At 58.4% G+C, this 23,967-nt stretch overlaps 1 protein-coding gene and 1 non-coding gene across 10 annotated transcripts; both read left to right on the top strand.

Moving 5' to 3' along the window:
• Positions 1-398: 398 nt before the first annotated feature.
• Positions 399-22,270, top strand: AP1B1 (adaptor related protein complex 1 subunit beta 1). Of its 9 annotated transcripts, none has more exons than XM_074159268.1 (22): positions 425-461; positions 1,480-1,585; positions 5,838-5,973; positions 6,719-6,964; positions 7,784-7,974; positions 8,542-8,763; positions 10,296-10,416; positions 10,648-10,743; positions 11,739-11,854; positions 12,689-12,854; positions 13,773-13,871; positions 14,252-14,511; positions 14,902-15,103; positions 15,987-16,007; positions 16,308-16,337; positions 16,436-16,588; positions 17,086-17,231; positions 17,795-17,924; positions 18,469-18,553; positions 18,988-19,074; positions 19,808-19,962; positions 21,210-22,270. In XM_074159268.1, the coding sequence occupies exons 1-22, from the start codon at positions 425-427 to the stop codon at positions 21,282-21,284; spliced, it is 2,880 nt and encodes a 959-aa protein (XP_074015369.1). In that variant the 3' UTR covers positions 21,285-22,270. The 9 variants fall into 9 exon arrangements, with proteins under 9 accessions (XP_074015375.1, XP_074015369.1, XP_074015370.1 ...); XM_074159269.1 differs by lacking the exon at positions 16,308-16,337 and adding an exon at positions 20,491-20,499 and having other exon boundaries at positions 21,210-21,284; XM_074159273.1 differs by lacking the exons at positions 15,987-16,007; positions 16,308-16,337 and adding an exon at positions 20,491-20,499 and having other exon boundaries at positions 21,210-21,284.
• On the top strand, positions 17,341-17,445 carry LOC141472721 (small nucleolar RNA SNORD125). The gene has a single exon (XR_012463543.1). It is a non-coding gene; the product is annotated as a small nucleolar RNA SNORD125 (small nucleolar RNA).
• Positions 22,271-23,967: the final 1,697 nt, after the last annotated feature.

The following is a 23,967-nucleotide window of genomic DNA, read 5'->3' as shown; positions in this document are numbered from 1 at the left end:
GTGAACCCGGGGGAAGGTCACTGAGCCCTTGTGGGGGCTGCCCAGCTCCGTGTGGGATGGGGTGAGCGAAGCGGCCGCTGCTGGTGAGAGAAGCGGATCGGGGCTGGAGCCTGAGCAGGGGTGAAGGCTGGTGTTTTCAGTGACTGCTTTCCTCCTCCTCCACATCCTCGTTAGTGAACCACCTGATTCCCCACTCATCGCCGGAGCCTGTGGTGTGGCTGCGAGGCGCTCACCCTCCCCTGGGGAACGGGCTCCTCCGGGTGCTTCATCTCCTTGTGATGCTTCCCATGAGATCCCAAGCTCTTTCCCTCCTCTGGCTTTTCCGTCCTGGATCTCTCCATTAGTGACCCCAGCAAGGAAATTATCAACCCTTAACCTCTCTGGTCTGCCTCCCCCAGGGACCTGCTGCTAGCTGGAGACCACCATGACGGACTCAAAGTACTTCACCACCACAAAGAAAGGTAAGGGAGAGGGATGGGGAGGCTCCCACAATTTTTTCTGCAGGTTGTCCCTGCGGTGGGAAGCTGGTGGAGGATCCCGCTCTCATGGGAGTGCCCTGAGCCCACGCAGGACGACCCCCTGCTTCTCGCTCCAGTGCAGCTGAGGTGGCTCCTGGGGTACCATGGGGGTCAGAGCACCTTGTCACCAGCCCCCTGAACCCAGACAAGGCTGTTGGCAACTGGGTTATGGGCTTTAGCGGCTCAGGAGCGGCTGCGGGACACGGCCCCCCGGCTCTGAGCTCTCCTTGGCTGGGACAGAAGCCCTTGGGGCGTTCAGCTTAAGCTCTTTCCAGACCAAGGAATTAATACAGAAGGAAGCCGTGTGGCATCTTCCTCTTCAATCTGCTTGCCCAGGAGTGAGTAAAGAGCTCAGGGTGGGAGCCGTTGCCCTTGGGCTGGGTCCAGAGCTTCCTTGTCAGCCCCAGCAAGGCGCTGGACGGGGGGGTTGCTGCCACATGCGGGGTAGGGTTTGGGAGCCACCATCCCTTGCATGGGCTTGAGGAGCAGCTCCCAAAATCTACCTGCGTTGGCAGCGGTGGGCCCTGCAGGTAGGGGAGGGTCTCCCAACAGCCATTTGTGGGGCTGGAACTTCACTGCGCGCTGTGATAACTGCTCCCACAGCCAAAAATACCCACCAAGTAAACCCCGCGTCCTGTGCTAGAGGTGTGGGGTTCTCGTGCTCACCATCCCTACAGCATCTCCCATCCCTAAAGCCCTCTGGGGCTGGAGAAGCTGCAGGGATGCACCATCTCCATTTCCATGGATGAGAACTGAGCCCCCGGAGTGGCCCTGACTCTCAATGAGACATTTGGGAAGTTAAATCCCCTTTTCCAGCTCCTGGAGCACCCAGGGTGGCAAAGGGGCCCTGGCATGCAGCGGGTGGAAGCTGGGATCGTCCTCCCCTGGGAGCAGCACCCAGTGGGGGCGGTGGGTGCCCCATCCCATAACCCCTGAGCTCTCTGTTTTCCCCTTCCTCCAGGGGAGATATTCGAGCTGAAAGCTGAACTCAACAGCGACAAGAAGGAGAAGAAGAAGGAGGCCGTGAAGAAGGTGATAGCGTCCATGACTGTTGGCAAAGATGTCAGGTGGGTGGCGGTGCTGTCCTGGTGGCCAAACCGTGCCGGGAGGGTGTCCGGATGGATTGTGGGCTCCCACTTTCTCCCAGGGGTTTTTGTGGTGGTTTTCATAGAGTCATAGAATTGTTTGGGTTGGAAGGGGCCTTTCAGATCGAGTCCAACCATCAACCCAACACTGACAAAACCCACCACTAACCTGGGCAGCCTCTTCCAAGGCTTTTGACAACCCTTTCCGTGAAGAAATTTTTCCTTCTATCCATCCTAAACCTTCCCTGGTGCAACTTGAGGCCGTTTCCTCTTGTCCCATCACCTCTTCCTTGGGAGGAGAGACCGACCCCCCCTGCCCCCGGCTACACCCTCCTTTCAGGGAGTTGTAGAGAGCGAGAAGGTCTCCCTTCAGCCTCCTTTTCTCCAGGCTGAACACCCCCAGCTCCCTCAGCCGCTCCTCACAAGACTTGTGCTCCAGACCCCTCACCAGCTCTGTTGCCCTTCTCTGGACACGCTCCAGCACCTCAAGGTCTTTCCAGTTTTGAGTGGCCCAAAACTGGACACAGCACTTGAGGTGGGGCCTCCCCAGTGCCCAGTCCAGGGGAACGGTCACTGCCCCAGTCCTGCTGGCCACGCTGTTCCTGATACAGGCCAGGATGCTGTTGGCTTTCTTGGCCACCTGGGAAGGCCACCTTCTCATCTCGGGCAAAGACCGAGCGAGCTCCTGGCCACAGCTCTGCCTCCTGCTACGGGAGGGAAGTGTTTGTGTAAGCGTGGCCGTCTGGCGGGTGGGGGTTTGCCTGGCTTTGGTGCTAATCTGGCTGAAAGAGGATTGATCTGGCTGCCAGATAAGTTTGTTGGGATTATTGCTGCTTCCTTCAGGTGTTACTCAAAACAAGCAGAAACCCTCCCTGAGCCTTTATGGCAGGGGGTTGGTGTCTCCGCCTCGGCGTCAATAAGCCTTTTGCAGCCGTTCCAGTCCAAAAGGTTGAGTGGATGCTTTTCTGTCTTAGAATCATAGAATGGTTAGAGTTGGAAGGGACCTTAAAGATCATCGAGTTCCAACCCCCCTGCCATGGGCAGGGACACCTCCACTAGAGCAGGTTGCTCAAAGCCCCATCCAGCCTGGCCTTGAACTCCTCCAGGGATGGGGCATCCACAGCTTCCCTGGGCAACCTGTTCCAGTGCCTCACCACCCTCACAGGAAAGAATTTCTTCCTAATATCTAATCTAAATCTCCCCTCTTCCAATTTAAAACCATTACCCCTTGTCCTGGCACTACATCTCCTGACAAAGAGTCCCTCTCCGGCTCTCCTGGAGGCTCCCTTCAGATATTGGAAGGCTGCTATGAGGTCTCCCCAGAGCCTTCTCTTCTCCAGGCTGAACAACCCCAGCTCTCTCAGCCTGTCTTCATAGAGGAGGTGCTTCATCCCTCTGATCGTCTTCATGGCCCTCCTCTGGGCCTGTTCCAACAGGTCCATGTCCTTCCTGTGTTGAGGACTCCAAAGCTGGACACAGTATTCCAGGTGGGGTCTCACGAGCGCAGAGTAGAGGGGTAGAACCACCTCCCGTGACCTGCTGGCCACGCTTCTCTTGATGCAGCCCAGGATGCCCTCTCTTGATGCAGTCCAGTCTTCTCCTTTATCCGTCCAACCGAGCAGCATGTGGCCCCTCTGTCCCCTCCTCCCTGCACCATCCTGTCCCTGGCACACCCTTGGTGATGCCAGCGCTTTGATTTTCGTGGTGCATTTTGAGAGTAGATGGAGGAAAACCGCCGTCTGAGCTCTGTATTCGGAAAACCAGCGTCTCCCCAGCTCCCAGAGCACTCGCAGCTCTGTCCTGGGGCCACCGCGGAGAAGACGACACCAGACGAGGCAGGGACTTGCCCGAGGCTGGTCAGTGCTCGGCAGAAGCTACATCGATTGGAAAGGAAATATCGGCTGTGGCAGCCCATTTTTTTGGGGGTGTCTGCGCATTTTCGGCTGCGGGAAAGCACTTTACTAAGCTCAGCCCGCCCTGGGAAGTGCTGGGAGAGCCTGGTTTAGCCTGGGGTGACAGCAGCGGAGGTGGGTGACAGCAGGAGCTCTGCCAGAGAACTAGCAAAGCGCCTGCCCCCTGGGCTCGGGAGGGGGGCGCTGGGTCTGATCCTGTAAGCGATGGCTGGGTGTGCGGTGGTGGAGAAGCTTCCAGGAGCCAAGGGACATCTGTCGGGGTGGGATAACTCCCTCGTTAGCCCTCTGATCTTGATTGCCTCTCCTAAGGTGGTATAGTAGTCTTAATTGGGCTGTCTGTATCTTTAATAGTCTAACTGGGCTGTCTTTATCGTCTGTGGTCTCTGGCATCCCGCAGCTCTAGGGTGTTTGGGAAGGAGTAGCCCCTTCCACAGCTCCGTGAAGGCAGCTCTGATCCGTCCTGGCAGAGCATCGCTCTGCTGCAGGGCTCGCCTGGGGGGAGCGGGGCTGCTCCTTATACCCAGTCCTGGGTGTTCCCTTCACTAACGTGATGTTTCTAGCGTAGGACGTGGGGCGAGCGCTGAACAGTTTATGGCAGGACAGGTTTGACATCCGCAAAAGCCGAGGATGGCTTTGATAGGGCTGTGCAGGAGGGACTGGGCAGAGGCTGAGGGGGAAATGGCTCAGAGAATCCCAGAATGGTTTGGGTTGGAAGGGACCTTGAAGCCCGTCGAGTGCCACCCCCTGCCCTGGGCAGGGACACCTCCCACCACACCAGGTTGCTCCAAGCCCCCTCCAACCTGGCCTTGAACCCCTCCAGGGATGGGGCAGCCACAGCTTCTCTGGGCAACCTGGGCCAGGCTCTCACCACCCTCACAGCAAAGAAGTTCTTCCCCACATCTCATCTCCATCTCCCCTCTTTCAGTGTCAAACCCTTCCCCCTCGTCCTGTCATCTCCCACGTCCTCTCACAGGCACCAGAGGCTTTCGCACCATCCTGTGACACCTCCTCCTGGGGCAGGGGACACCCACTGGAGCTGGGATGCAGCAGAGCCTTGTAGGGGAGCTCAGTTTCTGTCCATTAGGGACTGTTTGGAGCCGCTTTTGAGGGTGAGCCGTAAAGAAAACCCCACTGGGGATGGGGGATTTAGCCACATCACTCACCCTCTCCCTGCCTGAGCTGCTCTCGGCCCCGGCGTTTCGCTGTTCTGTGGTTTCTCCCTCACCACCACCATCATCCCTTCCGGTTTTTTTTGTATCTCAACACATTTTTCCACAGTGATCAGTGACCATTTTGGGGAGGGCTGAGGAAAGGCGCCCCATTTCCCTATTGCCGTCATCTCTTCTTGACTCCTGGCCTTTTTCCTGCCCTGCTCCCACCAGCTCCATCCCCAGGAGCTGCCATTGCCTCCTCCTCACCCCATTTCCCCAAGACCTTGCAGAGCGGGCTCAGGTCCTGGGAGAACCTGAGGGTTTCTGGCTTCAGGAGTGGGTCGAGCCATGGGGAAGGGGATGGCCATGCTGCCGGGGGAGTCCCATAGGAGCGGTGTCTCCTTCCCCTGGCTCAGCGGTGCTTTGTGTTTCACTGAATTTCACTGAATTTTTTTTAGAGTTGGAAGGGACCATATAGATCATCTAGTCCAACTCCCCTGCTGAAGCAGGATTGCTTAGAGAATGCTACTCAGGGCTGCATCCAGGCGGGTCTTGAAAATCTCCAAAGAAGGGGACTCCACAACCTCCCTGGGCAGCCTGTTCCAGGGCTCTGGCACCCTCACGGTGAAGAAATTCTTCCTCATATTCGAGTGGAACCTCCTATGTTCCAACTTGTGCCCGTTGCCCCTCGTCCTGTCACTGGGAACCACTGAAAAGAGTCTGGCTCCCTCCTCCTTCAACCCACCCTTGAGATACTTATAGGCATTGATAAGGTCTCCCCTCAGCCTTCTCTTCTCCAGACTAAAGAGTCCCAGCTCTCTCAGCCTTTCCTCATAAGGGAGATGCTCCAATCCCTTAATCATCTTTGTTGCCCTTCGCTGGACTCTTTCCAGTAGTTCCCTATCCCTCTTGAATTGGGGAGCCCGGAACTGGATGCAGTATTCCAGTTGTGGCCTCACCAGTGCAGAGTAGAGGGGGAGAATGACTTCCCTCGACCTACTGGCCACACTCTTCCCTATGCAGCCCAGGATTCCGTTGGCCTTCCTGGCCACAAGAGCACACTGCTTGCTCATTGTCATTTTGCTGTCTACCAGGACCCCCAGATCTTTCTCTTCGGAGCTTGGCTCCAGCAGGTCCACACCTAACCTGTATTGGTGCCTGACATTTCAGCGCTCTCTTCCCGGATGTGGTGAACTGTATGCAGACGGACAACCTGGAGCTGAAAAAGCTGGTCTACCTCTACCTGATGAACTACGCCAAGAGCCAGCCGGACATGGCCATCATGGCAGTCAACACCTTCGTGAAGGTGAGAGGCGAGGGCTGGGTTCCCGAGAGCCGGGCTCCCCGGTTTCACACAAGGCCACCGAAGGAGGGACCTTGGGCAGGTTTCCAAAGCCTCTCCCTTCAGGAGCGGGAGCTCCCTTAGCTCTAGGTGACTGAGCAAATTTGTCCAGTAATGCAGAATTCAAACCGTTTTCCTGGCAGCCGTGCCGTGCCACTTGCTGTGTCAGTGGCAGCTTCGGTTGTGGGCAGCTCCCGTGATGGAACGACCGTCATGTGAGCTGACGCCCTGAAGTCTCTGCAGCCCTCGTGATCTTTCGAGTTGGAGTTGGGAACTGAGGAGCGTGTGTGTTAGGAGCCAAGGTGTTGCCAAATCACTTTGTGAAAGGGCTTGGTGGGCATTAAAAGGAGTTCTGGTTTTTTAGGAAGAAAAAATAAACCCCACACAATAAACCCGAGAGATGCCTTTCCCAGGTCTGGTGGCCATTTTGCTGGGTGGCAGCTGCCTTCAGATGCTTGGTTTAAGTGACAAGACATCAGATTCCTGGAGGTGTGTTTGAAGTGATGGTGTGAAAACTCTGTGGGTGGCAGATTGCAGAACGAGAAATCAAAGCTCTCTCTCTTGAGGGGCTTGTTCTTGAGAGCAGAGTGTTAAAACCTCTAGACTTAAGGAACCCAAAGGAGAATGGAGGTCCCGAAGCCACCGCTGATGCCTGTGATTCAAGGAGAAGAGGCCCTGGAAACCTAACCTCCTCCTCTCATCCCCGCAGGACTGTGAGGACCCAAACCCTCTGATCCGGGCTCTGGCTGTGCGGACCATGGGCTGCATCCGCGTGGACAAGATCACGGAGTATCTCTGTGAGCCCCTGCGGAAGTGCCTGAAGGACGAGGACCCTTACGTGCGCAAGACGGCAGCTGTCTGCGTGGCGAAGCTCCACGACATCAACGCCCAACTGGTGGAGGACCAGGGCTTCCTGGACACCCTTAAGGACCTCATCTCGGACTCCAACCCCATGGTGATTATTTTTTGCCTTCTCCATCCTCTCTTCTCTTCATCTGAGTGGTGGTAAATGCTCTCCCTTCATCTTTACGTGCTCACTTCTTTCCTCCCGTGCTCCCCTTCGCTCTCTTTTTGGTGCTTAACAGACCAGTTTTGGGGACAGCGGTTTCTGAGGGTTGCAGGCTGTGTTCTTTGTCCTCCTGGATGGAAGGTATCTCCAATTCCTCGGCAGTGTGTTATTAATGTTCCCAGTGTGGAGGAGGCAGCCCCAGCCAGCTTGGAGCAGGGGACGGTGGCAGAGGGGAGCTGATGCTTGGCTCTGGTACCATGTAGCTGGTGGCTTTTGCATCTGGGGAGGGTTTTCTAGCAGCTGGGCTTTGGCCAGCATTAGTCTCTCTGCTTTTCACCAAGCATAAGAAATTTTAAAGCCTGCTTTCCCCAGGGTTTCTCTTCCCCCAGCCTTTGCTGCTCTTCAGATCTTGCCACGGGCACAGCGGCGAGCCCGGGACAGTGATGGTGCTCTTCAGAGCTGCCCTGAGAAGGGGAGAGGGAGCGGGTTCCTCTGTGCCAGGCACGGGTCCAAGGATGACTCCCAGTGAAGATGTGGGAAGTGCTGGAGATGTGGCGTGGGTGGTGGGACCGTGCTGGCGGTGATTGCTCATCTCCCGAGGATCAGCTGCTGGGGAGGGAGGGAGGGAGAAGCTGGTGCCCAGATGTCACTGGGATGCGAGATGCTGATACTCGAGGATACAGCTCATCCGCTTTCACCAGCTTTCCCCCAGGCTGCTGAAGCACATTTGCTGTCACCTAACACGTGTCCCGTCCCCTCTGGCAGGTAGTGGCCAATGCAGTAGCGGCTCTGTCGGAAATAGCGGAGTCTCACCCGAGCAGTAACCTCCTGGACCTCAACCCCCAGTCCATCAACAAGCTGCTCACGGCCTTGAACGAGTGCACGGAGTGGGGCCAGATCTTCATCCTGGACTGCCTGGCGAACTACATGCCCAAGGATGATCGGGAGGCCCAGAGGTGAGGGAGGCTCTGGGTACTTCTAGGGCAGTGGTGGCTTCAGGGCATCACGGATTGGCCGGAGCGGGGCCGGGAAGGGGGACAGGCGGGTATCGATGCTGTTCTCCAAATATCTTCATCCTCCTGACCTGTGGGAGGTGGGATAGCAGGCACCTGCCAGCCACTGTGCCTTGGGCACCTGCAGGCCACCATGCCTTGGGCACAGCCACCTGGGGACTGCCGTGGTCCCGAAGTGAGCCCTGTCCCCTTGCTGGCACAGGGATTGTGCTTCTTGAGCCGCTTCAAAACGTGGCCTTACCATGCAGCAGGGGAGAACGGGCACTAGGGAGCTCGGAAAGGGGTCAAGGCAATAGGGTTTTGTAAAGGCTGGGAAATAACCATCATCGGGGTGTTTAAGAGCCGGTCCAGCATCTCTTGGGAAGGTCTTGAGTGCTGCTCAGGTGTCCTGCTCCAAACTCTGCCAGTGCCGCCTTCTTCATTGGTACTAGCAGCAATATTTAGGCAAGAAGATGGACTGCGATCATTTTATTTCCCTTCTCCTTCCCCCTCGTCCCCCAAACCCCCCAGCATTTGCGAGCGGGTGACGCCCCGGCTGTCCCACGCCAACTCAGCGGTGGTGCTCTCGGCGGTGAAGGTGCTGATGAAATTCATGGAGATGCTGTCGAAGGACCTGGATTATTACGGCACGCTGCTGAAGAAGCTGGCCCCGCCGCTGGTCACCCTGCTCTCTGCGGAGCCCGAGCTGCAGTACGTGGCTCTCCGCAACATCAACCTCATCGTGCAGAAGAGGTGGGTGCCCCATCACGGCAGGAGGGACCCCCTCAGGCTTTCCCTCTTCTCTACGGGCGCTGCTTCCTGATGCTTCAATCCCTCTGACTGCGGCGGTGTCGGGGTTTATGCCGACACAGCCTATCATGTGGATTTTATTTCTTCTCTAATGTTTAAAATCCAAGGCCTTGATGTGAGGCAATGGGCAGGGAGCTAAGCTGGGATCTCCAGGAGGAGTTTATTTTATCATAGAATCATAGAATGGTTCGGGTTGGAAGGGACCTTATCATCGAGTTCCAACCCCCCTGCCCTGGGCAGGGACACCTCCCACCACACCAGGTTGCTCAAAGCCCCCTCCAACCTGGCCTTGAACCCCTCCAGGGATGGGGCAGCCACAGCTTCTCTGGGCAACCTGTTCCAGTGCCTCATTATTAAACTTTAATTATTGTTTATTTAGGGGGAGTAAAGGATGGAAAGGCAAAAAGCCGAGACTTTGGTTGAGTCTTAAAATGTCTAGTTGAGGACTTTCTGTGAGATCAGCTTGTTTCTATGTAGTTGTCCTCTTAGCACAAGTGCTGGGAGTCCTTTTGTCCCTTGGCTGATCTAAAATTGCTGGTGGACAGGAGGTGTCCGAGGCCCCACACGTGTGCCCCGGGCAGAACTGGCCAGCTGGAGAGCCACGTTCTGCGGTGACAGCCACAATCAGATGATCTGCCGTCCCACCAGTTATCGCCATAGTTAGCTATTAAAAATAGCAGCAACTTCTGGGAGAAGTGGAAAGCAATTAACGTCCCTGGGAGCGGGAAGGTGGAAGGCAGGTTGGCCCCTTGGAGCTGTGGCCCGTCCCTTCCCCAGTTTAGAGAGAGGATGATGTGGTGAGGAAGGTCCGGCCCAGCCCTGTGCTCTGGGGTTGCGGCCCGGCTCCCCCCGAGATGTCCCCTCCAACCTTGGCAGGACAAACGTCCCCTGTTGCTTTTTCATCTGGTCTTTGTTTGCGGCAAGGTTGTGCCCTGTCCCCTGCATGCCAGCGAAGGGGAGCCAAGGGACAGAGTCCTGGGGGGGGGATAATTGTGGCATTTTGGGTTTCTTGGCATTGAACAGGCTCACAGAACCTTGTGTTTGTGGCCGAGGAGCCTCATCCTCCTGGCCCAGAGCTGTTTGCTCTCTTGGGTTTCCCCAGCTTATGTCCTTGGTGTCCCCAAGTCCCCACCAGCCCGGCCTGGGACTGATGATTCACGCTCGCAGCTGGCTAATGGAGTAATGAATCTGCAAGGACTCAGGCATTAGCTGGCTGTAGGGTCAGGCAAATGAGTCCCCATCCATCTCCTGACCAGCGTGAGGCTTTCTGGGGAGGACAACTCCCTTTCTGCCCTGCTTTGCCTGCTGGTCGCTGCTTGGGAGGTGGGAGCAGAGCTCAGATCTTGCTTCTGCCACTAGAGAAATCATCCGATAGCAGTACTGGGTGTCCAGAAAGCTCTGGAGAAAACCATGAAGGATTTTTGATGTCTTTGTGGTCAAAGTGAAAGAGCGTGTGTCTTCTCGTTGTCCTCCAGGCCCGAGATCCTGAAGCACGAGATGAAGGTGTTCTTTGTGAAGTACAACGACCCCATCTATGTCAAACTGGAGAAGCTGGACATCATGATCCGCCTGGCTTCCCAGGCCAACATTGCTCAGGTCAGGCTCTGCTCGGCCGTGCTGCTGGGCTGGTTGGGCACCAAAGGGGATGTCCAGGGGGCTCCCAGCCCCACGGGCAGGGGATTTGCTCAAGGAATCCTAGATCCAGCTTTGCAGGACGCTGGTGGGAGCAGCTGTACCACCCAGTCTGCTTCTGCTGGCTCACGGTCTGGCTTTTCTGGTCACTTTTTCTTGCTTGCTGGGCTCTCACTGTCGTGTCCCCTCTGGCAGGTGCTGGCGGAGCTGAAGGAATACGCCACGGAGGTGGATGTGGACTTCGTAAGGAAGGCGGTTCGAGCCATTGGCCGCTGTGCCATCAAGGTGGAGGTGAGGACTGAGTCGCTTCGGGTCCCGATGGCAGCTGGGGCTGGGCAAGGCATCGCTCTGCAGCGCGTGGTGGATGAGCTGGAGGTCATCCCACCCCCAGGAGATGGCACTGCCCCAGCACCCTAGAGCCTTGGTGGGCCTGGGGATGTTCTGTGGGGGACGTATGGGGTATCTCATCCCCTTACCGTTTGCCACTGGAGGAGGCACGTGCTCCAGTACAGACCCAGTTGCCTGATGTTAATGCAGCAGATGACCCAAGTGGCTTTTTGGGGGGGCTGGAGGGAGCTAATCTCTTACCGAAGGGAGGCTTTGCTTCTCCTGGGGGGTGATTTGAAGAAGGGGATTATTGAAAGCCTTGCTGTGGCTCTGCGTAACCCAGACACACAGGGAAGGTCGTGTGCCTTTGAGCCAGCTGATGTCACACCGGGTTTACCACGGAGCATCCTCGGTCACATGAGACAAATGGCTGGACACCAGCGAGTCGGGCAGGAGGAGATGGGCTGAGGCTGGCTCAGGCTTCGCTTCCCACCGGGAGCCGAGCTCTGCTGTTCGAGCGATCCATCCCCTCCACAGTGTAGCCAGCCTTTCCCGGGTGGATTTATTGCCACGATATTAGCTGTTTTCTTCCCTATTACTGCTGAGCCGTGTGGCTGTGAAGCTCCAAACTAAAGGTGCCCCAGCAAGCTGAGATCTGGGCTCACTGCTGCACTCCAGCACCCGATGGTCTGAAATGCATCCCGTGGGAGCAGGGAGGAAGTGGTGTGGGAGGAGAGGAGGCTCTGGGGGCTGGGGGGGGGGGGGGGGGCGGTGAGGAGGAGCCAGACCTGGATGGGAAGGGGAGACCATGCTTGTGTATCCTCCATTCTGGTCTGGGTTGGGTTTGCGGGAAGTACGGAGGGGATAAAGCAGCAAGGAGGGGGTTTGGGAAGGGCAGCAGAGGCTTTGGGATGGGGACATAAAAGCGTTACTGCTGACTGATCGTGTCCCTCCCACAGCAATCTGCCGAGCGCTGTGTCAGCACCCTGCTCGACCTCATCCAGACCAAAGTCAACTACGTGGTGCAGGAGGCCATTGTCGTCATCAAGGACATCTTCCGCAAGTACCCCAACAAGTGCGTGGTGGATGCTCCTGGTCCTAGATGGGCTCTTTCTACCCATCTGTGCTTGGGGGGGCCCTACAAAGATCCAGGGGTGGGTGAGGGATGGGTGGCTGCACCCTCCTGGTGGGACGGTCGATGGTGAAGCTACCTGGAGCCTCCCTGCAATGAAGGTGGCTTTGGGTTTTTTGCCATTTGGAGTTGTGATCACCAGTCAGTGCTGCCCGAGGAGTTAAGCTGGGGGCAGGAAAGCTGTCCCCAGCCCTGGGGACATCCCCAGCCCCCTGATGGCAGTCCCAGGTCCAGACACCCAAACGGACAGGAGCTACCAGAGACTTTGAGGTCCGTCAAGTCACCATAAACCACGTCTGGCTCCTAATTCAGTGCTCCTGATGCTGGAACAAGAGCAGGAGGAGGAGGGTAGTGTTCCAGCTGAGCCAGGATGAATAGGCAACTGTGTGATCAGGAAGTCATGCACTAATAGCCTTAATATATACTAATGAGCTGAATTAATAACGAACAGGAACTCTGCACAAATAGCCGGTGACTCGGGGCTGCTGCGGAGAGGAGGGAGACCAGATGAGCGCGGCTGAGAAGTTCATTCAGTAGTGGGGGTGACAAGCAGGGGAACATGCTCTGGGACTGGAGAGGGATCAGTGTGGGCAGTGTCACGCTGTGTCACAGCCCTGGGGAGAGGGGACAACCCCAGAAATGTGACAGGGGCTCTTGCCAGTGCCCCTGGAGATGTCCTGGTTCTGCTGAGGGTGGATGGGACGTGGTTTGGAGTTAGAGCGGAGCTGGGACTTGGGTTTCTTGCTTTTGCTGAACACGTTACCTCTTCTTGGGAAGGTACGAGAGTGTCATCGCCACCCTCTGTGAGAACCTCGACTCCCTGGATGAACCCGAGGCCCGGGCTGCCATGATCTGGATCGTGGGAGAGTATGCCGAGCGGATTGACAACGCCGACGAGCTGCTGGAGAGCTTCCTGGAGGGATTCCATGATGAGAGCACCCAGGTGCAGTGTCTCACCCATGGGGGGCAGCCCCCCATGGGATGCAGGGGTCTGACCACCGGCAGGACCAGCTGGTTGAGGGGTGACACTGTGGAAAAAGCTTGTGCTAATCAGTGTAACGGAGCAATTTGCTCTAGAAGCATCATGAGGGTGTTTTGCTTCCAGGTGCTTGGGGCAGTGATGTTCCACAGCAGCTTTGGGTGAGAACGTGGCGCATAAAGTGCCACCATGGTGGTGTCCCAAACACTTGCCTGCCTTAATAGCTGGGAGGGATCACCCGATTGCTTGGTCATTCCTCTGTGTCAGGACAGGATCAGCCTTTTGGAGCTGGAAAACAGAGTCAGGCAGCTGAAATGAGCAGAGGGAAGTGCCCGCCCCTTCTGCTGAGGCAGCTGAGGCCGGTGGTTTTGCCTGTGAAAACTTTGGGGGGGTTTCCATCTATGGGAATTTCCTACCAACACCATGAAACTAAGTCGTGATGAATAGAGGAAAGTCTACAAATGCAGAATAACAAAGCCAACCATCCTGGAGGCCCCATCTCGAGTCTAAAGGGGTTGTTTGTGGGTAAATCACTGCTGCTGATCCTCAGAAAAGTCAGAGGATGCTCTGGCCTTTGCCCTGGTGGGACAGTGTAACCCACTCCTGAGATCTTGCCCAGTAACCTCGGTGTCAGCCTGTGGCTCTGATGGGCCCGGAGTGCGGTAATCGGCTTGAAACAGGCTGCAGACCCGACTGGGAGCCGCACAGGGTGCCCTGACACTTGTCACCGCCGCTTAAGCGGTCACTGTGTGATCGGTCCCTTGAAAGGCAGGTTGGGCTTATGTCCCAGCAGCACGTACGGGGAAAAATCTCGTGTTCCTGCACCGAAATGGTGTGGTCGGTCTGTCTGTCCCTCCCTAACCCTGTTTGTCTTGTCTGCAGGTCCAGCTGCAGCTGCTGACGGCCATCGTGAAGCTCTTTCTGAAGAAGCCCACGGAGACGCAGGAGCTGGTGCAGCAGGTTCTGAGCTTGGCCACGCAGGTGGGTGACGGCTCCTTCCCAGAGGAAGGGCTTCCCATGGATTTCACATCCCCTCCCAAGGCAGCGGGAATGGCTTGGGAATGCAGCACCCATGAGAGCAGGCAGATAATTGGAGCTTGATTCTGTTAAAGCCGGTAGTTAGTCCTGGAGAACGGGGACACCATCTCCTGTAGCGCAGGAGGGCTGTTTCCCTGCTGAGGCTGGTGCAGCAAAACGCTGTGGCCTCTCCAGCAGAGGTGTGACATAAATAGCTCTAACTTTTTATCCCTCTAATACTACAGCGAGACTTAGATGTGGCTGGGATGCTCCGAGTTGCCCTGTAGTCGCTGCAGCTTCCCCTTGCCCCATGGCTTTGGCACTAACCCCCGTGTTTCCCAAAGGACTCCGACAACCCCGACCTGCGGGACCGTGGCTACATCTACTGGCGCCTGCTCTCCACCGACCCCGTGGCCGCCAAGGAGGTGGTGCTGGCCGAGAAGCCCCTCATCTCCGAGGAGACGGACCTGATCGAGCCCACGCTCCTGGACGAGCTGATCTGCTACATCGGGACGCTGGCCTCCGTCTACCACAAACCTCCCAGCGCCTTCGTGGAGGGGAGCAGAGGGGTCGTGCACAAGAGTTTGCCCCCGCGAACGGGCTCGTGAGTATCTCCTCCTCCGGGTGACTCCCCACCCCACTCGGGGACTTCCAGGGCTGGATCTGTGCGATGGGCAGGTTGGATGCTGGGCCAAGCGGTTGCCATGGCCATGCGGAGCTGGCTGTGTCCCCTAAAGCCACCCCGTTCCCAAGGGGAGGTTCCCCATAGGAGCAGGGCTGTGCGGATTCAATACTGCCCTTAAAAGCTGAAGGATTGATCTCAGACCGAAGTGGAAGGTGATTTCGATGAGTTTTGGGAGCCATGCTGTGATGGGGTGTCTTTTTGATCGCTTGCTGCAAAGCCCAGTTGGGTGAACTGGTGTCTCCAGCGAGACCTGGCAGCTCGGCCAGAGCTCTTCAGGATCTCATGTCTTTCCCTTGCCATTCCCTTCAGGAGCGAGAGCGCCGAGAGCCCCGACACAGCCCCCTCGGGGGTGCAGGCGGCGGAGCAGCCGGCCGTCATCCCCACTCAAGGCGACCTGCTGGGTGACCTGCTGAACCTGGACCTGGGTCCCCCGGTGAGCGGGCCTCCCATCGCCACCTCCTCTGTGCAGATGGGCGCCGTGGACCTCCTCGGAGGTGGCTTGGACAGCCTGGTATGTCACTAGCCCTGCGTGGTCCTTCCCCATCGTGCTGGGTTTGATGCTGGCTCCTGTCTGGAGCTCCTGGGGATGGGACAGGCTTGTTGCCCGGAGTCCCCTGGGCTAATCCTTTCCTTCTACGGCTGGTGAAGATGGAGGGGCGCTGCACCCTAATTTATCTTGTCATCGTTGGATGGCTGGAGCAGGGCGGTTAGTGCTCCTGAGTGCCTTTTTCTCTCAGTGCATGAGGTCTGTGTAGATGCTCCCGCTGTCCGTGCTCTGCTACGGGGGTGGCTGCTCTTCTTGGGTCCCCCTCTGACCCCCACAGCTGTGTGAAACGGGGATGTGCCCCAAGCTGCTGTGGGGCTGGGCTGAGATGTGCCAGCTCCTGGCCCATGGGGTGCTTTAATGTGTGTCTCCTGTGCTGGGAGATCTGGAGGTGACACCTTGTCTCCCTGGGAATGCAAACCGGGAAGCGGTTTGGCTGCAGGGGAAGGAGGGGTGGAAATGTCCCTGGTGGGGACCGCCTGCCCCACAGGAAAAGCCTGGAGTTTTCTCCACTACTCATAAAATCCAGCAGATATTCCCTGAGGAGAAGCAGCATCGCTGTCTCTTTGCCTGCTGCCTCTTCTGGTTTGTCATCCAAGTGCCACCCTGGCTCTTTACTGGGTGTCCAGGGTTTGGTAACGGGCTGGCAATGAGTGTGGGGACGAGACACCCCGGTCACGCTCTGTCCCCTGGCCCTGGGACAGCCACGGACAGATGGATGGGTGGGCAGCGTGGCGGGACTAACCACTCTTCCCTCCTCTCCTTCTCTGTTTTTTGTCTCTCTTTCTCTCCTGGCTTGTCTCTGCATGTGGCTGGCTCTTCTCTCCGCCTTGCCTGCTTCTGCTTGGAGATGGGGGACGAGTCGGAAGGGGTATGGATCAGCCCTTTTCTTAGCCCTCTAGTCCGTGCGTGTAGCCCCAGCGCCTGTGCCCCACCCCCTGCTCCCCCCACACAGCCTGAGCTGTCCTTTTCGGTGCCCCAGTGACACCTCTCTTCTTTTTGGGGACAACCAGGCCCACTCTGGGACCACTGGAGCATCCCTGCTGGCTCCGGGCCCTCGCTAGCCCACACTGATGCTTTTAGAGAGCTCTTGGTGGGGCCTTTTGTGGGACCCCTGTGCCCTCGGCGCGCTGGCCCCTGCTCCTGCTGATGCCCCTTTCTTCTCTTGCAGCTGCGAAGCGATGTGGGAGGCAGCCCTGCTGTGAGTGTGCCCTCTGCATCCTCCTCCTCCTCTTCCTCCTCCTCCTCTCTCCGGCCCCGCTGTGCCCCTCATAACCCGCTCCCTTGTTCCCCCCACAGATGGGTGGTGGCAGCGGCAGCAGCTTCACACCAGCGCCCAGCACCACGATGCCGGCGAACATGGGGGCACCCCTGGGCAGTGGCTTGGGAGACCTCTTCGACCTCACCGGTGGGGTGGGGACCCTGTCGGGATCCTACGTGGCACCCAAAACGGTGAGTGGGACAGCTGAGCTCCAGTCACTGGCTGCTGTGGCATTAAAGGGGGACAAAGACCCTCCTGTGCCTGCTCCACGCTGCGGGGTCTCCTCAGGGGGAGGTGGAAGACACTCTGCATCTTCCTAGTGTGGTAGCAAGATGGGTGAGGGTGGTGGCCTGCAGATGGAGAGGGCATTACGGTGCTTGCCCGGGTGCAGGACAGAGTGCCATGTTCCCCTGGGTGGCCCAGAGCCCTAAGGAGAGGGGAGAGCAGGGATCTGGCAGTTCATGTCTCTTAATTTTGGGGCTGTGCTGGTTCCCAGTATGTGGGATGGCGTTTGGAGGACTCAGCCATAGCGTCCCCCAGCTCTGGCTGGGGTGAGGGTGACTTTGTGATGGTAGCCATGAAATGCTTCTGGTTTACAGACACCCTGCGTGGCTCTGCCAGGCTGGAGAGCACCAAAGGGTTCGATTTGGGTCAAAATCCCAAGGGTTTCTTGTCTCTTTAACCCCAGGTCTGGCTCCCTGCCATGAAGGCCAAGGGGCTGGAGATCTCCGGCACCTTCAGCCGGCAGGTGGGCTCCATCTCTATGGACCTCGTGCTGACGAACAAGGCTCTGCAGGTCATGTCTGACTTCGCCATCCAGTTCAACCGCAACAGGTGAGGTCCCTCCTGGGGCTGCGTTGGTGGTGACCAGTGAAGATGACGGGTGACACCTCTGAGCTCAGCGGTTGCATGCGGAAAAGGGTGGGAGGAAGGGGGTGCAAGGGCTGGGAACAGCCTCACGTGATGACCCTTCTCTCTCTGATGGCTGTGGTGGTGATGATCATCAAACCAAAGCCTCTAAGAAGTTGACTGAAGAGGCTGTTCCTCTGGGGTCTGACCCCATTATTTGTCCTCCTGGTGAACCGATCCCTCTTTTTCCCTCAAAGGGAAACAAGGGATGGCCCTGAAGGAATAGTGCAGGAACGTTAAAAATGGGTGTAGGAGGAAGGGGTGAGATTTTGGGGCTACCTGTTATTGCCCCAGGGTGGGCAGGGCAGGAGCCAATCTGGTCCTGGACTATGCGGGGACAGCCAGGTGAGCTGGGGAGTTCCTGGGGCTGGGGTGGAGGAAGGCAGGGAGTCCCCTGGTTGGCCTGGAGCAGGTGGGCAGTGCCTTCTGCCATCATCTGCTGCCCCCAACGCTTGACCCCCTGCCCTCTTTGGATGTCACCCCTCCAGCTTCGGCCTGGCCCCAGCAGCTCCTCTCCAGGTCCATGCGCCTCTCGCCCCCAACCAGTCTGTGGAGATCTCCCTTCCACTGAACACCGTCGGCTCGGTCATGAAGATGGACCCCTTGAACAACCTCCAGGTGGGGAGCGCTCAGGGGTCTCCTCCCCTTCCTGGGGAGCTGGGGATGGGGTAGGGGCAGCCCCAGGATGAGTGTGCTCCCTCGGGAGGGAGCCGGAGGGAGACAGCAGGAACCGGGAGAGAAGAAAAGCTCAGCTCATCGTCTTGTCTGCTGTCAGAGCTCAGTCTGGCTCCGATCTGACATCCAGCTCCTCATAGAGTGTTTCCTCTGCGGAGGAAGATCCTTGCTGACAGCAGCAGAGCCGAGTCGTGGCTGAGCATCTGTTTGTGGTGTCCCGGCCTGGGGGGGAGACACGCTGGAGCTGTAGATTCCAGGAGGGAGCTGGGAGAGAGGGCTAAGGGGGTGCAGCCCCGGCAGTTCCCCAATTTCTCCTACACGCTGGGAACAGTGGCACACCTGAGAGCATGCTGGGCCTCTCCAGCCTTCTGGCAACCAATGGATGACACCAGGCTCAAGAGGGATGGGATGGGATGCTTCCTTTGGGAACCGCTCACCTGCTGTAGATCAATAGAGGTGTTGACGTCCCCGTGTCCTTCCGTCCTAGGTCGCGGTGAAAAACAACATCGACGTCTTCTACTTCAGCACCCTGTACCCGCTGCACATCCTCTTCGTGGAGGACGGGAAGATGGGTGAGTTGGAGTGTGGGGAGCACAGCTTCTGCAAGGTGCTCTTCTGCCATCCATCTGTAGGTGCCATCCCGGCCCCTCAGATCCTCCCGGCCGTGTTCCCACCACACTGTGGCCACCTGAGATGGCCTAAGCCACCTTCTCTAACTCCTCACTGCCAGATGGAGCTTCGTTCGCTGCTTATTTTGCCTTCTCTGGCACTCCCCGGCCTCTTCCCTGAGCCAGTGTAGTTCCCAAACCGCCCCCCAAAGCGGGCAGCTTTCCTCCGGCTGGGTGAGGCTGGTCTTGGGAAGCTGCTGGAGGGGGATGGCAATGCAGCAGGGTGAGATCCCTTCAGCCACCGGTGACATGGCAGCGTGGCCCCTGTGTTCTACCACCTTTGGGGAATGGCCGATGTTGTAGCTTCATCACCGCGTTGGTTTTGTTCCTCACTGCAGAGCGGCAGATGTTCCTGGCCACTTGGAAGGACATTCCCAACGAGAACGAAGCCCAGTTCCAGATTAAAGACTGTTCTCTCAATGCAGGTGAGTCCAAAGCCTTCAGAAGGACCCGGCTCAGTTCGTAGCTGTCTGCTGGTGACCAGCACGTCCCAGTTATCCCAGCCCAGGCCCCAGGGATGCGGGAGCTCCTTCCCCCTGTGCCCACCACATATCTCCAGGAAGGAGCTGCTGCTTTGCTGGTTGTAGAAACTTGGCAGCCTCTGAGATGCCGTGCTCGATGGGGATGTTCCTGCCTCTGGGGACACGTGCTGTGTGCCCACCCTGGCCACCAGTCTCGGTGCAGAGAAGCTGAACTGGCTCATGGAGCCCTGACAGTGCCCAGCCTGTCCTGGCCAGTCCACAGGCAGGGCACTGGTCCCACGCTCACAGGCGGCCGTTGGCAGGAGCTGGGGCCGGGCTCCCTGCTGCCTCCTCTCTCCCCCAGTTCCTCCTTGGGGAGATCTGGTGCCAAGAGGGACGTGCAAACCCAGGGTTGGGGACAGCCAAGTCTTTTCAGTCCTGCTGGCAGCAGCGAGCTGAGCTTTGTGGAGCCAAGCGGGGCGGCTCCTCCGCTGGTGAATCGAGCTCTGGGCTGTTGCCTGCCCTCCCCGGGAGCCTGGTCGAATAGAGCCCTTCTCCTCCCTGCGTGGGGACAGTGGGTTTTGGATGTGCTGCATCAGGGGGAGGAGGAGAATGGGACAGGAGGAGATGCAAAGGGATGTTCAACCCGGTCCCCTGCCCCCAGCAGCCCCCGCAGCAGCTCTCTCCTCCCACGCAGATGCCGTTAGCAGCAAACTCCAAGGCAGCAACATCTTCACCATCGCCAAGAGGAACGTGGAGGGCCAGGACATGCTCTACCAGTCCCTGAAGCTCACCAACGGCATCTGGGTGCTGGCAGAGCTCAGGATCCAGCCCAGCAATCCCAGTTTCACGGTACGCCCCTTCCCCTGCCTGCCTCTGAGCCGAGACTGCTGCCCCCCCTGCCTTCCATTGGGTCAGGCTGGATGGTCCTGCAGCACATCTGCGGTGGCAGGACACCCCCCCGGCTGCTGTCGGTGCCGGTCCCGGTGTCCCCCTCCGTATGTGGAGGGTGAGACACGGTCTGTGCTGGCCCAGCAATGCTCCATCCCTGCTGGGATGCGCTATGGGGGCACCGTGGTGGCAGCTAAAGGCAGCAGAGAGGTCCCAGCCCACCAACATTTCTCCGTTAAAATAAAAACCCTCTTCCCGGGGCACGCCTGGCTCTGCCTGTGGTGCTGCCAACAGCCTCGGAGCAGAGCTCTGTCCTCGTGTCGACCATCGGCCATCCCCGTATCCCGCTTTTCCCACGCTGACCCCTTCCCCTCTTTCCTTGCTGCCTGTTTTCTTTGGGTTGGGATGAGCTGTGTTGCCTTGTCTCACCTCTCTGTCTATCTCCCGACCTGCTGCTGCCTGCCCTCGCCGGCCTGCCCGCTGTTGCAGGATTTGGAGGTTAGCAGACTGGTTTTTACTCCTGCCTTTGGGCTGTCTCTGGCTGCTGCCTGGTTATTTCTCCCCCCCCCCCCCCCCCTCCAAGTGTTTTACCCACCAAGCCCCACATCTCTTTCCGTGTCGCTCCCTCCCGGGGGAGCTGGTGCCCGGAGCGGAGCTTCCTCGGAGGTGAACGTTTCAGAGGGTCGGGGTGTTCCCACCACCCTCCTGGCTTCGCTTGGGATGAGGAGAGCTGCAAATCCTTATCCCGGAGGATTCCCTGCTCGTCGCCTCCCTGCTGAGCTCTCCCTGCTCGCCTGCGGGCCGAGGAGTTAATTGAGTTGAGAGTCGTTAAATATTTAATCTTTGAGCAAATAACCCCGGGGGGCTCGGAGAGGAAGGTGCCTTTGGGGGAACCGTTCACCCTCGAGCTTCAGGCGCTGAATCAAACCCCAAGAGATGAAGCGTGTGTGTGCCTCTGCCTGCGCCCCCCCCCGCCCCCGCCGCCTGCGCTGCATGTGGATGTCTCTGCTCCTCAACCGGGCGGGGGGAGCACCAGGGAGGAGGGTGTTTAGGGGGACTTTTTAATATCTTTTATCCCCCTGAAATAAGGACCTGGGGGGGGGGGGGGGGGGGATGCTGCAGCATGTGGGGGCTTCGTGCTTTGGGGCTGGTGGCTCACCGCCGGGGGGCGAGGTGCCATCACCCCCTCTCCTCCTCTGTCCCTGCAGTTGTCCCTGAAATGCCGAGCGCCGGAGGTGTCCCAGTACGTCTACCAAGCCTACGAAACCATCCTGAAGAACTAAGGTGCTGCTGCAGCCCTTCCTCTCCCTCCTCCTCCTCCTCCTCCTCCTCCTCTTCTCCCTTTCCCGTCTGAGGAAGCGGGGCAGGATCTGTGCATGTCTCCTCTCCTTCCTCCCGAGGAACCGACCCCTGGGAATCTCCCTCCAGCCCCCCAAAACGGAGCCGGTGCTCCCGGCGGGGCTGGGGCGAGGGGAGGAGGACAGGGGTGTCCCGGCCAGTCCCTGTAGAAACCCCTGTGTGAGTGATGCGGTGTCCTCCTCGCTGATGTTGCCCCGTCAAGAGCCCTGGGTCACCCTCTGGCTGCTTTTTCTTACAGGGAGGGGGGGGCTGTTCACCTCCTCCCCCCCCTGCAAAAATCCCCCTTCCTGTTCCCACTGGGGTCTCGCGTCTGCCCATGGTGGTGTCTGGGGAAGGGTTCAACGTTCCTCGGGTCGGGAATAGCACCCCGGGGCTCACTCGGAGCCTCTTTGGGTCCCCAAGTGCTGCGGGGACCCCCTGGGGGTCGGTGCACCCGGGAGCAAGTGGGAAATGGATTTGGCTTCTTCCCTGGTTTTGTCCCCTGGTTGGGGGGGAGCCATGGGTGCCCCCCCCCCCCCAGCCCTTTGGAGAGGGTCTTCTCCCTCTGGGACCTGTTCCCAAAGGTCCCAGAAGGGCTCCAGGATCTCAAATTTGAAGCTGTACTAAAAAGGGGCTTTTCCAGCCCCGGGGTGGAGCTGGGAGGGCTCAGAGTATCAATTCATGGGCCCCCCCAGCCTCACGGCTGCCTCCCCCTCCCTGTCACCCACGGGTGCCGGAGGGGACATGCTGCCTTCCCCTACGGTGACACTACTCCTTCCTCTCCCCCCCACCCCCCCCCCCCCAATAAAGCCATGGGTCACCCCTAACTAGAAGCGTTCAGTGCAGGAAATATCTAATATATAAAATATAAATATATTGTATGTTCACTTGTTTTAAGCGAACGTTGAATAAAGGTGACATCTGCCCACGGAACCCTTCTTGGGGACGGTAGCCCAAGCTCCGTGACAGGACCACATCCCCGTGATCCCAAAGGAAACAGGATGCTGTGAGCTTCCTCTGAGCAGTGCCCTTGCCCTCCCGGGGAGGAGATAAGCCCTTGCCGGGGTTGGGGGGCCATGGCCTCTGGCTCGGCAAGTCCTGAGGCAGCAAATTGCCCGGTTCTGGGTGTGTGGCCAGGGGCCATGGGGCCGGGTGGCTCCTGGGGACAGGATGGTCCCCGGGGAGGTCAAGCAGCAGCTCTCAGGCCCGTGTTCTCCTCCTGGCTGATGCCAGAGTCTCTAATGGCTCCACCAAGGCCTATGGTAGCCCCAAACTGGTGCGTGGTGCTCGTTACTGGGGGGATGTAGGGCTTCTGAGCCCCTCCTGGGATTGGGGACAAGTGCAGGGTCCCCAGGAGGTGCAGCTGGTCCCAGTGGGGTGAGAACCCTGGCCCCGGTGCTGCTTTGGGACATGCCACCAGGCACCCTGCTGGGCACTGGCACTGCCCCGGGACACCCCCATGGGACACCAGCCCCCCTCCCAGGGAAGGCAGCTGGGGACCACGGTGGCCACCCTGCTTTGGGAACCCTAGAGTCACAGTGGGATGTGGCCACCAGCAGGTCTAGACCCCATGGTCACCCACAACCTGCCCGGCCCTTGGGCAGCAACCCATGGCCGTGCCCCCATGGTGAGCAGCTCTTGGTCATGGAGCACTTTTGGCTCCAGGCAACCCCGAGGGCTTTGGGGACATGGAGGGGTCCCAGATGCAGCCAAGGGACTGACCCTCACCCCAGCTCTTGAACCCTCCCTGCCCCACTCCAAGTCCTCCTCCCTTGGGCTTGGGGGGGTCTCATGTCCCTCCTCCTCCTCGCCACCAGCTCCCCCTCAGCAGGTCCCAAACACCCCAGAGGGTCTTGCACCCCAAGATGGACGACTGGACGCGGTAGATTCAGCTCCCTTGGTCTTTACTGGCTTGGGGGGACATGTGGGGCTGGAGGGGTGGGGACTGTGGTGGCCTGGGCAGGGGGGGGTCCACACACAGCCCTGTCCCCACCATAGGGACATCAACACGCTATGGACACGGCTGTGGCCAGTTGGGGGCTGTTGGGTGCTGGAGAGGAACATGCGACCCCCAAAAATATAGGTTGTGACAACAAGCTGTGTGTCCCCAAGTCATCTCAGATGTGGAAAGAAGATAAAGACGAGGAAGAAGAAGAAGAGGAGAAGGCCAAGAAGAGGGCAAGACAACAAGAGAAGTCCAAGAGAAGGAGGACACAGAGAGAAGATGACAAGAAGAGGAGAATGCCAAGGAGGAAAGGGGAAGGACAAAGAGAAGGCCAAGAAGAGGAGAAAAATGACATGCAAAGGTGAAGATGACGAGGAGAAGGCCAAGAAGAGAGAATGATGAGAAGGAGGAGAAGAGAAGACAAGAAGAGGAGACAAGAAAGATGAGAAGAGCCGAGCCAATTGCTCTCCAGCCCTGTTCCCAGGGGGCTGGGATGCAGCTCTCTGCTCTGGCCACCACTGTGGCCACCCCACAGCCACCCCCATGGGACTGGGATGCGTCCAGGTCCCTTTGGCCTGGCTGGGGCTGGGGGCTCCTTGCAGGGCCCAACCCCAGTGGCCAACAGTCACCAAGCGAAGGAGTCCCAGCTCCCTGGCCACCCTGGGTCCATGGCCATCGCCTGC

This window comes from Numenius arquata, chromosome 16 (assembly GCF_964106895.1).
Source record: "Numenius arquata chromosome 16, bNumArq3.hap1.1, whole genome shotgun sequence".
NCBI classification, from domain to species: Eukaryota; Metazoa; Chordata; class Aves; order Charadriiformes; family Scolopacidae; genus Numenius; species Numenius arquata.
The sequence above is the reverse complement of the archived record's forward strand: the minus strand, read 5'-3'. Positions and strand labels throughout refer to the sequence as shown.

Coding starts and splice junctions, on each gene's coding strand:
- AP1B1 (XM_074159268.1), top strand. CDS start 425: ATGACGGACTCAAAGTACTTCACCACCACAAAGAAAG. Junction 5,974..6,718: donor CAGTCAACACCTTCGTGAAG/GTGAGAGGCGAG, acceptor TCATCCCCGCAG/GACTGTGAGGACCCAAACCC. Junction 6,965..7,783: donor TCTCGGACTCCAACCCCATG/GTGATTATTTTT, acceptor CCCCTCTGGCAG/GTAGTGGCCAATGCAGTAGC.